The following is a 14,011-nucleotide window of genomic DNA, read 5'->3' as shown; positions in this document are numbered from 1 at the left end:
CGTGTGTCACCAGCCCTGGGGGGGCTCTGGGGGTGGGAAGGAACGAGGCAGGACTCTGCAAAAATAACTTTTATTATCACTGGTATAAAACGTGTCCCGGTTTAACTGGCCTCGAGGAGATGTGGGGGACACGGTGGTGGGTGCCCCCCTCACCCCCACACCCCGGGACCCCGCTCCTGGGGACCCCAAAACCCCCCTGGTGTGGGGGCAAGGAGTGCCAGGCCCCTGCAGGGACACTCGGGGCTGGTGCTGCAGGGCAGAGGGGAGAAAGTGCTTGAGTGTGGGGGTCCTGGCGCTGGGCTGTGCCAGGCTGTGCCAAATCATCCTGATGGTGCCGGGCTGTGCTGAGCTGTGCCATGCTGGCAGTGCCAGGCCGTGCCGTACCACCCAACTGTGCCAGACTGTGCCAAACCGCGCCATGCTGGTGGTGCCGGGCTGTGCCAAACCATCCCGCTGGCACCAAGCTGTGCCAGCAGGGCCAGGCTGTGCTGAGCTGTGCCGTGTCAGTGGTGCCCAGCTGTGCCAAACTACGCTGGTGGCGCTGGGCCGTGCCAAGCTGTGCCAGCAGGGCCAGGCTGTGCTGATCCGTGCCGTGTCAGTGGTGCCCAGCTGTGCCAAGCTGTGCCATATCAGCAGGGCCAGGCTGCGCCAAACCACCCCGCTGGTGCCAGGCTGTGCCAAACCATTCAGGTGGTGCCAGGCTGTGCCAAGCCGTTCCGTGCCGGCGCTGCTGGGCCGCCTCAAGCCGCGCTACGTCGGCGGCGAGGCTGAGCCGAAAGGACGCCAGCGGTGCCAGCCTGAGCCAAGCCCCGCCGTGCCGGTGGTGCCAGGCTGTGCCAAAGTGGCTCAGAGGGCCACGCAGGTGCAGTAGTGCCGCAGCTTGCAGGGCAGGATGCCGCGGTTGATCTGGTGGAACTCCACCAGCTGGATGAGGTCGGCGAAGCGCGTCTGCCCGTCGTCCATGGTGAAGTAGAGCCGACCCTCCTCCTCGCTCTGCCGGGGGGGCTGCAGGTCAGGACCCCTGTCCCCAGCCCCCCCACGACCCCCACGACCCCCCAGCCCCCCAGCCCGACCCCCCCCCGGCCCCAGGCTGGCACTCACCGGCAGGATGAGGTAGTGCTTGATGCGCTGCAGGTGGCACAGGGACAGCACGAAGCCCTTGGGGTTCCGCTGGCTCTCCCGCACCAGGAACACCCTGCGAGCCCCAGCGGTGTCACCGCCATCCCCCGGGTCCCCTCTGCCCTCCCAGTGTCACCCGTGGGGTCCCAAAAACCTCCTGGGAAAGACCCGGGTGTAGCCCGCTACCCCCTGGCATCTCTGGGAATCTCTGCGTCCCCCAAACCCTGCGACATCCCGGGAGCCACGACCCCCCTGGGATCGCTCACCCTCACCCCACACGTGTCCTGGATCCCCCCAGGAGCTGCGGGACCCCTTAACCCTTGAACTCCTGAACCCCCCAGGAGTCCCCAGGAGCCCCAAGGACCCCGACCCCCCACCCTAGGGTGCCGTACCCATCCACCAAGCCCTGGCGGCCCATGAGCTGCTGGGTGTCCTCCCGGGAGATGCGCCCGTGGAACCAGGGCTGGGTGCGGTGGATGGCTGTGAGGAGAGGGGTGTCAGATTTGGGGGGGGGGGTGTGGGGGACCCCCCCCTGCCCGGGCACCGAGCCCACGTCTCACCGGCGCTGAGCGGGGAGCTGTGGCAGGCTGCGGGCAGGCTGTAGCGGTGCGTCGTCTTCTTCTGGGCACACAGAGAGAGGAGAGCACCTTAGGGTGGCCTCGGGGGGACTCCCCCTCGCTGCCCAGCACCCCGACTCACCCTCCAGGCCTGTGCCTCCTCCAGGGCTACGCTCAGCACCTCGCTGGGGTTCTCGATCACCCGGCCCGTGCACCCTGAGAAGTCCATGGCCACCAGCGCGTTGTCCGAGACGCTTCGCTGGGTGGGAGGGGGGGGACAGGGGCGTCACCCGAGGGTCCCCACGGGCCGGGGGGCTGCGGGGGACAGGGAGGGGACACTCACCAGGGGCGTGGGGCCGATCCAGGGGGGTTGGCTCAGTCGTGCCTGCGCTTGCTGGTAGTTGCGGTAGAGCTGCATCCCGTACTGGGGGAACAGCTCCGTCAGCTGGGGGGGCCCTGCTGTGGGGTGGGGGGCACCCAGGGACACTCGGGGACACCCAGGGACCTCCACAGCCACCCAGGGACACCCAGGGACCTCCACAGCCACCCAGTGCAGGGGTCGGAGTGGATCTCTGCACCCATTCCACGTGGGCACAGGGACACCCACCCTGAAACGTTTTCGCTGGGATGGGGTGATCCCTCCAGCATCCCCCTGGAGCCCCTCCACATTCCCAGGCTTGTCTCTCTCCAGCACCTTCCCAGCATCCCTCCAGTGTCCCCCGGTCATTCCCCCGTCATTCTTCCAGCACTGTCACCTTAAGCCCTTTTTCTGACCCAGACATGGGGCAGCTGAGAGGTGTTTTAAAAGCTTTTATTCCATTTTCAGTCTCATGTGAAGGGTGAGGCAATCCAGATGTTATAATTCACACCATCACAATCAGAAGCCAATTATTTCCTAATTACAGAACATTTTAAGTGTTCTTTGACCTCTCAGCTTCTGCTACCCCGTGCTGTAAGTGCCTTAAAGCCAACCACCTAAAATTACCCCCTGTGGGCCCGACTACAATGCATCTTTCACACTTCTATTTCTCCAAAGCATCTAGTCTTATTGACAAGTCCACCTTTTGAAACTCGTTTTCCAGTTTTCCTTTTTCCCTCAACAATATCTCTCCTATTCCACGGCGCTTCCGAGCCACCATTCCTTATCTCAAGGTTTGCACAGGGATGTGTCACAGTGAGCTCATGGGCACTCGATTTCCCCTTCCCCGGAATCTTGTGACTCTGATCAGGATAACCCTGGACCCTCCTTCCTGCCCTGATGGGAGAGCCAGGGAAGCCCACCCTGTCCAAAGTCTGTACAGACCCCTGACATTTCCTGTTCGTTCTCTTTTGCCCCGCTCTCCACATGGACATCACAGAATAAAGAGAGCTGCACCAACATATCTCGGGGTAAGAGCCTCTTTTGGAAATCTTTGCCATCTCCTGATATTCCTCCCCTCAAAGCCTCGGATCTCTGGGCTAGCCTGATAATTTAGGGGGCTGTGCAAGGTGGGGAACATCAGGGATGCACAGCACCACCCTCCAGAACGCCCCCGTTATCCCTCCAAATTCCCTCCAGCATCCCCCTGCCATCACCCCAGTGTCTTTGCCATCACCCCATCGTCTCTGCCGTCACCCCAGCATCTGTCTTTGCCGTCACCCCAACGTCTTTGCATCAGCCCATTGTCTTTGCTGTCACCCATTCGTCTTTGCCGTCACCCATCATCTTTGCGTCACCCCAACATCTTTGCATCACCTCATCATCTTTGCCATCCCCCCAGCATCTTTGCCGTCCCCCCATCGTCTTTGTGTCACCCCATCATCTTTGTGTCACCCATCGTCTTTGCCATCACCCCATCATCTTTGCCATCACCCCATTGTCTTTGCTGTCACCCCATCGTCTGTCTTTGCCGTCACCCCATCATCTTTGTGTCACCCATCGTCTTTGTGTCACCCATCGTCTTTGCCATCACCCCAGTGTCTTTGCCGTCACCCATTCATCTTTGCTGCCACCCCATCATCTTTTCCGTCACCCATCATTTTTGAGTCACCCATCGTCTTTGCCATCACCCCAACGTCTTTGCCGTCCCCCCATCGTCTTTGTGTCACCCCATCATCTTTGTGTCACCCCAACGTCTTTGTATCACCCCGATGTCTTTGCCGTCCCCCCCTCATCTTTGCCATCACCCCATCATCTTTGCCATCACCCCAACGTCTTTGCTGTCACCCCATCATCTTTGTGTCACCCATCATTTTTGAGTCACCCATCATCTTTGCCATCACCCCAACGTCTTTGCTGTCACCCCATCGTCTTTGTGTCACCCCATCATCTTTGCCATCACCCCATCATCTCTGCCATCCCCCCAGTTCTTTGCCGTGCCCCCAGCGTCCCCCCGGCGCGGGGCTCACCTTGAAGAGGCGGAAGGCGGCCACCCAGCAGCTGCGGCTCTGCTCGTCCTCGCTGCAGAGCAGCTTCAGGCCCTTGGCACCGCTCCGCACCTTGTGGGGCTGCGGGAGAGGCCGGAGCCGTCACGGGCTGCTGGAACTCCAAATGTCCCTCAGACATTTTTGGATGTTCCAGGCCTTGGTCAGAAGCATTTGAGACCCTGGCAGGCAGCTGGAAACAGCTGGGATTTTGGGTTTGAGCCATGGGATGAGTTACCAGCTTTGGAGGTGGAACAGTCACAAAAGGTTAGATAGTATAGTAAAAGTAATTACAAAGTAGAGAGGAAATTTTTTAGTATTGTACAGGGGTTTTAGCACATGTACAGGGGGGTTTTCACTTTGTACATGGGGGTCAGAAGTTCTAAGATGGAGGAAAGTGGGCTGATCCTGTTCTTCCTCCTTCTTCTTCCTCACCTCCATGTTCTGGGTGAGCTGGCACTTATGGATTGGTTTAAAGTAGAAAAGCACTTCGTAATATAGGTAGTAGGTATTGGGGAAAAACTATATATAAACATGTAATATGTAATATATCATATAAAAGATAGCAGCAGCCCTGGGTGGGGAGAGAAGACAGCAGAGAGGATGTCAGGGTGTGTGTGTGCCTCTGCCTGAGCTGCTGAGCAAACTGCAGCAGCAAGAGAAGAAAATCTTTTAGATAATTTACAATAAACTGCCTTGAGACTGAACAACGAGAAGCTGCTGAGCCTTTCTTTGGAAGCACGGGTGGGAGGAGAGACTTTTCCACCACACGAGACCCCAGAGCAAGCCCGGGGTTCTCACAACGGGGCAGCCCCGGGTGGCTCAGAGGTGACAGAGAGCCCTGGGCAAGGACCACAAGCGGGGACCATCCCCACCTTGATGCAGAAGCCGAACTCGGTGGGCGTCCCGTAGAGCTTCTTGCCCTGCGTCACGTAGTAGATGTTGGACTCGGTGAGGTCAGCAAAGTACTGGAGGTGCCGGGGGTCCTGGGGGGCGGCAGGGGGGTGTCAGGGCTGGCCCCGCTGCACCCCCTGGCTGTGCTCCCTTTCCCCAGACCCCCCTGCCCTCACCTTGGAGGTGCCCTTGGTGGAGTAGTAGAGCCCCGAGCGGCGCAGGGAGAAGTGGAAACGCTTCCAGACCTTGCGCCCGGCCTCCCGCAGGTGCAGGAAGCCCTGGACCTCAGGGCAGCTGCCAGAGTTGAGGAAATTCTGGGGGGGAAACACGAGGGCTGAGGGGCACGGTGGGGTCCCCGGGGCACGGCGAGGTCCCCAGGGCACAGCGGGGTCCCCGGGGCACGGCCGGGCGTGCTGCCCCATACCTGGATGAGCTCGGAGTGCGCCATGCTCTTGTTGGCCTCCAGGCAGCTGGACACCATCACCTCAGGGAACAGCAACTGCTGGGGGACCGAGGGTCAGCAGGGACCCTTGGGGTGCTCAGGGGGGTGACGGAGGGCGCCCACCTACCGCGTTGCTCTTGAAGAGCTCGTACTTGGCAAAGTTCTTGCGGAACACGAAGCGGCTGTCGGCGCCCGGGGCCCAGGAGCTCTGCACCTCCACCACCGACTCGTGGTCCTCCAGGCAGCGCTCTGGGCGGGGGGACACGGGGGGTCAGCAGGGTTTGGGGGTCCCGCGGGCCGTGCCCACGCCGTGCCCCCACGGGCGCTCACCCAGGGCCAGGTGCTGGTGCAGCTCCACCAGGGCCCAGCTGTGGTCGTGCAGCGCGCGCGTCCTGCGCACCAGCGTCTCGCAGAGCTGCCGCGCCGTGGTCGCCGCCGAGGCCTCCAGCGAGCGGCACACGCCGTCCTCGCCGAACACCTTCACCACCTGGGGACGGGGGACGGGGGGTGTCAGGGCTGCCCCCAGCACGAGGGGACCCTGCTGAAGCACAGAATGCCCACCCCACCTCCCGCTCCCCAGCTGGTGTGGGAGGCGGCTCCTGTCCCCTCCCTCCCCAGAGTTTTGACTCATTTAGGAGGTGGTTCCTTCCCCAGGGTTGAGGTCCCTCTTTCCAACCCCTCGGACCCCTGGCTCAGGAGGGTGGGATCTCTGCAGAGGGCTCCCTGTCCAAAGGCTGAGACCCCATCCCAAACCCTCCGTGGGAGGAGGTTCCTGCCCCGGAGCTGAGACCCTCCACTCTCCCCAACCCCCTGACTCCCACTGGCACCTTCGTGGGGAGGTCCCTGTCCCAAAAACCCCCTCCCCAGCCTGTGCAGGGTGTCCCTGTCCCAAACCTCATCCCCCCGTCCCTTCCCAGCCCCTGACTCACATGGGGGGTGCCCTAGTGGGAGGGGTACCTGCCCCCAAAACCCCTCCTCAGCCTGTGCAGGGTGTCCGTGTCCCAAACCTCATCCCCCCGTCCCTTCCCAGCCCCTGACTCACATGGGGGGTGCCCTCGCGGGGGGGTCCCTGTCCCAGGGCCGGGCTGCTCCGGATGGGTGAGTTGGAGGGGCTGCAGAGCTCGGGGAAGGGGTTGGGGATGCTGGGCAGCGACGACGCTCGTGGCTCCTCCGGTGGCGGCTGCCGGCTGCAGGCACGGGGGGGGGGCTGGGTGAGCTCTACGCCCCCTGTGACCCCCCCGAGCACCCCCTTCCCCTCCCCAAATCCCCCCGCGGCTCACACCCACCTGCTGCCGTGGATGAAGAGGGGCTGGGAGCGCCTGACCTCGGGCGGCCCCTCGCCCCCATCCCGCTCACCAGGACCCCCATCCTGCTCGGGGGGCTCCCAGAGGCTGCTCTGCTGAGCCCCCCCGTCCATGGCATTATCTGTGGGGGGGAGAGAGAGAGGGGGTCTGGCTCCGTGGGTTGGTCCTCGTTCCCTCGGGAGGGGTCATGGCTACATTTGCGGGGGGGTGAGGACACCACCCCGGGCTCCATGTGGGCTCCCACCCCTGGCACCCACCCAGGGGTGTTTTCCCGGTGCCCAGACAAGCCCTGGGGCTCTGGCTGAGCTGCCGAGGGTGTCCCCATCCCCCCAGTCCTGTCCGGGTGCTGTGGGCTGAGACCCCCCCAAGAATCCCCCACATCCCAAGTGGGACCCACAGCAGGCTCTGGGAGCAGCGGGCGATGCCGGGCTGAGCTTTGCCAGGCCGAGCTTTGCCAGGCCGAGCCGTGCCGGCGCCGAGGAGAGAAGGAAGCCGAGCGCGGCGGCGGCGGCGGCTCAGCCCAAACACCTCCTCGGGTCCGGCCAAACCAGTTCTGGCGGCCGCTCCCAGCTCCACCTCACCGCCCTGGCATCCGGGCCCGGGCGGCCGCGCCGGCAGCCGGGGGCGAGGGAGCCGCCGTGGGAACCCCCCGAGCTGGCACAGCCCCCCCGGCTCCCCACCCACGCCCCGCTGCCGGCGCCCACGCGGTGCCACCGGGGCACCGGGCACCGGCTCCGGTACCGGCTCCGGGGGCAGCGGGGATGTGCCACGGCCCCCCCAGCACGTGGCACGCGTAACACACACGTGGCACCCACGGTGGCACCCGGCGGTCCCGGGACACCGGGCAGAGCCGCGTTAATCATTCGCCCGTCGCTGCGCCCACCTCCCGCCGCCTCTCGGGTCCAAGTCCACGGCTGGGCAGGGCTGATGGCATCCCCGTCCTGTCCCTGTCCCCGTCCCGTCCGTGTCCCTGCAGTGTCCCTGTCCCCATCCCTGCCGTGTCCCTATCCCTGTCCACATCCCGTCCCTGTCCCTGCAGTGTCCCTGTCCCCATCCCTGTCCCATTCCTGTCCCTGTCCCCATTCCTGTCCCTGCAGTGTCCCCATCCTTGTCCCATTCCTGTCCCTGCAGTGTCCCTGTCCCCATCCCTGTCCCATTCCTGTCCCTGTCCCCATCCTTGTCCCTGCCCTGTCCATGTCCCCATCCCGCCCCTGTCCCTGTCCCATCCCTGTCCCCATCCCCATTCCTGTCCCCGTCCCTGCCCTGTCCCCATCCCTGTCCCTGTCTCCATTCCTGTCCCTGTCCCATCCCTGTCCCTGTCCCTGTCCCCATCCCTGTCCCTGTCTCCATTCCTGTCCCTGTCCCCATCCCTGTCCCTGTCCCCATCCCTGCATCCCACCAGGACCCTCTGCTCCCCTCCGCTCCCTGCCCCGGCTGTGCCAGCCCTGTCCCCCGTCCCTGGGCAGACCCCGGGGCCATGTGGGGACACGGGTACAGCCAGGGGTCCGGCAGGGTGACGCTGCTCGTGGGGCACAGCAGGATACAGGGCGTGGGGAAGGTGACAGACGGGGCCCTGGGGCTGGGACACGGCCCTGCCACCAACCCTCGTGGCCTCAGGTCACCCCGGGGTGAGCCCGGTCCTGGTGGCCGTGGCAGGGTGGGGACACCCAGGGTGGGGACAGCCAGGGTGGGAACACCCAGGGGACAAACAGGGGACAAACAGGGTTATGGGGTGGGGGCTTGGAGGGGGTCAGGACCACCGGGATGGGCCCCAGGGCCACCAGGGCTATGGAGCAGGGGGTGCAGGGCCACCAGATCGAGGGTGCCAGGGCAGGGGGACGGGATGGCAGAGCCACCAGGGTGAGGGAGGGGATGGCAGGGCCACCAGGGTGAGGGGATGGCAGGGCCACCAGGGTGAGGGGGTGGCACAGCCAGCAGGGTGAGGGGATGGATGGCAGAGCCACCAGGGTGAGGGGGTGGCATTCCAGGGCCACCGGGACAGGGGACAGCGTGCCGGGACCACTGGGCTAAGGAGCAGGAGCCCAGCTGTGGGTGGGGGTCCCGGGGGTGCCCGGGGTGGGGGGTCAGGGCTCCCCAGGGCCGCAGAGGCAGCAGAGGAGGCAGGGCGGGGTGGCTGAGGAGGAGGAAGAGCCGGGAGGAAGGCGGGAAGGGGCACAGGGAAGGGAAGGAGAGCTCCGGGGTGGTTCCCGGCAGGATGGGCACGACACCCCGGGATGAGCAGAGACCCCCCCCCCGGCTCCAGGAGCCCCCAGGCCGGCCCCGCTCCTACCTGCAGCTCCCGGCGCGTCCCGCAGCCTCCCGCCGGAGCGGGGATTCCTGTTCTCCCCGGCTTTATCTACCTGCGCCTGCCCCCGCCCCCGCCTGACATCACGGCGCCCCGGGCCTGCTGCCCGGTACCGGCCCCCCACCGACACCCAGCGGGGCCCCCCAGCCTCCCACCGGCCCGCTGCGGGGTGTCCAGCCCGGCCCCGGGGGGCTGCACCCCCCAAACGCACCCCCTCGAGCTGGTGATGGGGAGTTTCCCACAATGCACCGGGGTGACCCCTGGGGCAGCGGGGGGGTCTCGGTCCCCTGGGATGTTCTGGGGGGTGAGGGTCCCACAGACCCCCCCGGTCATGCTCCGAGAGCCCCCAAACCCCTGGGACCCCCAAAGCGGGGCTGGAAGGGTCCCACGGTGGGCGGGGGGTGTCCCCGTTGTCCCCTGAGGGACCCCTGCAGTGGGACCGTGGGGTGGGGGGTCGTGGGGGTCTCTGCGGGTCAGGGACCCTTCCAGGAGGGTGGGGGGCGATATTTGGGATATGGGAACGCAGTGGGATGTGGGGTCACTTAGAGGCTCTGTGGGGTCCCTTGTGGGTGTCCCCTTGCGGGGTGACCCCACCCGGGGTCTGGGAGTCCCCACTGGGGTCTAGGGGTGCCGTGGGGGTCACAGAGCCCCTAAAGGTGTCCCCACGGAGGGGTTCGGGGGGGGATGTGGGGGTTCCTATTGGTCTGTGGGGACAAGGCCCCACAGAACCCCCGTGGGGGTTTTCATTGTGGGTCCCACGGAGCAGCGGGGGAATTGAGAGCTCCCGTGGGGGTCATTTCAGGTCCCACGGGTCCCGGAGGTCACCGTGGGTCCCGTCTTGGGTGACACAGGGGTCACTGTGGTCATTGAGTGTCACACGGTGGGGGGGTTGCGTGTCCCCCGTGGGTCTGGGGGGTCACTGCAGGTGACACGGGGTGAGTTTGGGTCACTTTAGGTCAGTAGAGGTGACCTGGGGTCACTGTGTGTCTCACGGGGGTCACTTAGGTCATTGTGTGTCACACGGTGGGGGGTTTTGCATGTCCGCCGTGGGTCAGGGGAGTCACTGCCGGTGACCCCAGGGTGAGTTTGGTCACGTTCGGTCAGTGGCGGTGGTCTGGGCTCGCTGTGTCCCGGGGGTCCCGGTGGTCCCGGGGGTCATTGTGTGTCACACGGTGGGGGGGTTTGCGTGTCCCCCGTGGGTCTGGGGGGTTACTGCCGGTGAGTTTGGTCACGTTCGGTCAGTGGCGGTGTCCCGGTGTCCCGGGGTCCCGGTGTGCCGGGGTCCCGGGGTCCCGGGGTCCCGGGGTCCCGGGGTCCCGGGGTCCCGGGGTCCCGGGGTGCCGGGGTCCCGGGGTCCCGGGGTGCCGGGGTCCCGGTGTCCCGGGGTGCCGGTGTGCCGGGGTGCCGGGGTGCCGGGGTCCCGGGGTGCCGGGGTGCCGGGGTGCCGGGGTCCCGGGGTGCCGGGGTCCCGGGGTGCCGGGGTCCCGGTGTCCCGGGGTGCCGGGGTCCCGGGGTGCCGGGTCCCGGGGTCAGCGCGCTCCTCCCGCCGCGCTCGGAGCAGACGAGGCGGGCGGGGCAGAGCGGCCGGAAGTGCCGCGTCACGTGACCGAACCCGGAAGTGGCGGCGCGGCGGCACCGGGGCCATGAGCGGCGGGGCCGGGACCGGGACCGGGGACGGGGACAACGGGGCCGAGCGGCGCGTCCGCATCGTGGTGGAGTACTGGTGAGCGCCGCGGCCGCCGGGGAGCCCGAGGGCGGATGGACCGAGGGGTTCCCCGGGGCTTTCGGGGGGTCGGAGCCAGCCCGGGGTGGGGCCCACAGCGGTACCGGGAGCACGAACTGGGGGAACCGGGGTGAGCCGTGCGGCGGGTCCGGGCGCGGAGGGGGCTGCGGAGAGAAGGGGGAGGCTGAGGAGGGTATAGAGGGGCTGGGGGGCTGAGGAGGGGGTGAGGGTCTCTGCAGGGTGGGAGAATTGGGGGGCTGAGGAAGGGGGTATGGAGGATTTGGGGGACTCTGCAGGGGTTGTGGAGGATTTGGGGGGCTGAGGAAGGGGTCGTGGAGGATTTGGGGGGCTGAGGAAGGGGTCGTGGGGGATTTGGGGGGCTGAGGAAGGGGCCGTGGAGGATTTGGGGGGCTGAGGAAGGGTTGTGGGGGATTTGGGGGGCTGAGGAAGGGGCCGTGGAGGATTTGGGGGGCTGAGGAAGGGTTGTGGGGGATTTGGGGGGCTGAGGAAGGGGTTGTGGAGGATTTGGGGGACTCTGCAGGGGTTGTGGAGGATTTGGGGGATTGCAGGGGTCATGGAGGGTTTGGGGGTCTGAGGAAGGAGTCGTGGAGGATTTGGGGGGCTCTGCAGGGGTTTTGGGGGATTTGGGGGGCTCTGCAGGGGTTTTGGGGGATTTGGGGGGCTCTGCAGCGTGGCGGGGCTGAGGAGGTCCTGAGGGGCCATGGGCATATGTGGGGTGGGGGTTTTGGGGGAGCTCCTGAGAGGAGGCGTTGGGAATTGGGGGTGCAGGGGGCGGCGGAGGGGTACAGCCGGGGGGGGGGCTCGTTAATTTGGGGAAGGTTTGGGGGGTCCCCCTGCCTCAGGCGGGTCCCCCCTCCCCAGCGAGCCCTGCGGCTTCGAGGCCACGTACCAGGAGCTGGCGAGCGCCGTGCGGGACGAGTACCCCGACATCGAGATCGAGTCACGCCTGGGGGGCACCGGTGAGACCCCCCGGCGGCCCCGGCCTCGGGGGGGACCCCCCCAGTGCCGTGCTGGGGGCTTGGGGTGGCTTAAACCCCCCTGGAAGTCCTGCGGGGGTCGTGGGCTGGCTGCTCCCCCTCTGCAGGTTTGGGGGCAGAGCTGGGGGTCTGCAAAACCCACGGTGCTGGCGGGGTGGGGATGTTTTTTTGGGGGGGTGGGGGTGTTTTTTGGGGGGGTGGGGGTGTTTTTTGGGGAGGGGGGGACAGAGCTCAGGGTTGTGCTTTGTGGGTGCCCTCAGGTGCCTTTGAGATCGAGATCAACGGGCAGCTGGTCTTCTCCAAGCTGGAGAACGGCGGCTTTCCCTACGAGAAGGACGTGAGTGCCCACCGGGGGTCCCGGGTTTGGCCAGGCCGGGGGTCCCGGGCTCAGGCAGGCTGGGGGTCCCGGGTTTGGCCAGGCCGGGGGTCCCAGGCTCAGGCAGGATGGGGGTCCCGGGTTTGGCCAGGCCGGGGGTCCCGGGCTCAGGCAGGCTGGGGGTCCCGGGTTTGGCCAGGCCGGGGGTCCCGGGCTCAGGCAGGATGGGGGTCCCAGGTTTGGCCAGGCCGGGGGTCCCGGGCTCAGGTAGGATGGGGGTCACGGGCTCAGGCAGGCTGGATTTGGGGAGGGGGTTTGTTTTGCAGAGAGCCCCTCCCGTGATGGGATCTGCCCACATTTTGTCACCCTCTGGAGTTGTTTTCCCTCCTGCCAGCACCCTCTGCAGGGGTGGAGGGGACAGAGGGGAGCCCCTCGCCGTGGCTGGGATTTGTCCCCATGTCCCTGTCCCCGTGTCCCCATCCCTGTGACCCCCCCATGTGTCCCCATCCCTGTGTCAAGTCCCCGTCCCCGTGTGTCCCCGTCCCCATGTCGTGTCCCCGTCCCTGTGTCATGTCCCCATCCCCATGTCCCCATCCCCGTAACCCTATCCCCATGTCCCCAACCCCGCGTCCCCATCCCATCCCCATGTCCCCAACCCCGTGACCCATCTCCGTGTCCCCATCCCATCCCCATGTCCCCATCCCCATGTCCCCATCCCATCCCCGTGTCCCCTCCGTGTGTCCCCACCCCACCCCTGACCCGTCCCTGCCGTGTCCCCGCAGCTGATCGAGGCCATCCGCAGAGCCCGCAATGGGGAGCCCCTGGAGAAAATCACCAACAGCCGCCCCCCCTGCGTCATCCTGTAGCCCCCCGAGCACAGCGGGGTCCCCCCGGGCTGCCCCTCGCCCCCTCCCTTAGACCCCCACGCACCCGGGGGGGGCTCAGGAGCCTCCTGGGGTGGCGCTGGGAGGGGCAGAGCTGTGGCACGGGTGGCACTGGGGTCGTTCTGGCCCCTGCCCCACTTGCTGTGGGGTGGAGCCGTGGTTTGGTGGGGGGGGTCTCCAAGCTGCCTTTGCCTTCCTCCCTGAGGGGGCACGGGGTTGGCACCCCCGTTTTGCTGCGCTGGCGTCTCCCCTCCCTCATCCCCTGGGAATGGGGGGGGGTCTGCCGTGGAGGGGAGCAGCTGCCAGCAGGGTAATTCCAAGGGGAATCCAGTGGCTGTGAATTCCCTGGGGTTTGTTAATGATTAGAGTCCCTCTGGCACTGTTTAATCCCAGCAGGGGCTGGCTGGGCGTGTTCACACCCCCCCTGCTCATTCCCAGGCTCCCAGCTCCTGCTTCCTGCCTGGAATGCCCCTGCCCTGGGCCCCGGGGTGTGAGGGGGGGTCCCCTATTTATTCTATACTGTGTATAATGGGCGGAATAAAGGATGGAGAATGTGGCTCCTCCGGTGTCCCTCGGGAATGGGGGCTGGGACAATGTCCTGGATCCTGCCTGGGATCAGGAATTTTGTCCTTCCAAGTGGTGAGGGGGGTGAGAAAGGGGAGAGGAAGGGAAGGGGGGAAAAGGGGGGAGTGGAGAGGGAAAAGGAAGGGAAAGGGGGAGAAGAAAGAAGTGGGGAAAGAGAATGGAGAAGGGGGAAAGGGAACAGAAAAAGGAATGGGAAGGAGGGGAAAGGGGAAAGGAAATGGGGAAGGGAAAAGGAAAAAAGGAGAAAGGGGAAAAGAGTAAAAAAAGAGGGGAAAGGGGAAAAAGGAAGGGCAGGGAAAAAGAGGAAAAAAGGAGGGAAAAGGGAAGGAAAAGGGGGAAAGGGAAGGGAAAAAGAGGAAAAAATGGGGAAAAGGGGGAAAGGGAAGGGAAAAAGGGGGGAAAAGGGGGAAAGGGAAAGGAAAAAAGGAGGGGAAGGGAAAAGGGGGACAGGGAAGGGAAAAAGAGGAAGAAAGGGGGAAAG

General features: G+C 65.6%; 2 protein-coding genes across 5 annotated transcripts; one reads left to right on the top strand and one right to left on the bottom strand.

The window, feature by feature from the left end:
• Positions 1–54: 54 nt before the first annotated feature.
• GRB7 (growth factor receptor bound protein 7) lies at positions 55–9,088 on the bottom strand. 4 transcript variants are annotated; one of them, XM_085561837.1, is made up of 15 exons: positions 9,010–9,088; positions 6,702–6,840; positions 6,458–6,602; positions 5,746–5,902; positions 5,543–5,664; positions 5,398–5,475; positions 5,150–5,287; positions 4,955–5,065; positions 4,065–4,163; positions 2,020–2,100; positions 1,819–1,935; positions 1,680–1,740; positions 1,512–1,599; positions 1,102–1,195; positions 55–993 (listed from the first exon to the last, which is right to left on the bottom strand). In XM_085561837.1, the coding sequence occupies exons 2-15, from the start codon at positions 6,830–6,832 to the stop codon at positions 847–849; spliced, it is 1,569 nt and encodes a 522-aa protein (XP_085417963.1). In that variant the 5' UTR covers positions 6,833–6,840; positions 9,010–9,088; the 3' UTR covers positions 55–846. The 4 variants fall into 4 exon arrangements, with proteins under 4 accessions (XP_085417963.1, XP_085417959.1, XP_085417961.1 ...); XM_085561833.1 differs by having other exon boundaries at positions 5,398–5,472; positions 9,010–9,071; XM_085561835.1 differs by having other exon boundaries at positions 1,680–1,737; positions 5,398–5,472; positions 9,010–9,042.
• Positions 9,089–10,628: 1,540 nt separating this feature from the next.
• MIEN1 (migration and invasion enhancer 1) lies at positions 10,629–13,501 on the top strand. Its single transcript, XM_077788313.2, has 4 exons — positions 10,629–10,747; positions 11,630–11,727; positions 12,006–12,082; positions 12,844–13,501. The coding sequence occupies exons 1-4, from the start codon at positions 10,668–10,670 to the stop codon at positions 12,925–12,927; spliced, it is 339 nt and encodes a 112-aa protein (XP_077644439.2). The 5' UTR covers positions 10,629–10,667; the 3' UTR covers positions 12,928–13,501.
• The last annotated feature ends 510 nt before the right edge of the window (positions 13,502–14,011 follow it).

Source organism: Lonchura striata, chromosome 27 (assembly GCF_050655825.1).
Source record: "Lonchura striata isolate lonStrDom1 chromosome 27, ASM5065582v1, whole genome shotgun sequence".
Taxonomy (NCBI): Eukaryota; Metazoa; Chordata; class Aves; order Passeriformes; family Estrildidae; genus Lonchura; species Lonchura striata.
The sequence above is the reverse complement of the archived record's forward strand: the minus strand, read 5'-3'. Positions and strand labels throughout refer to the sequence as shown.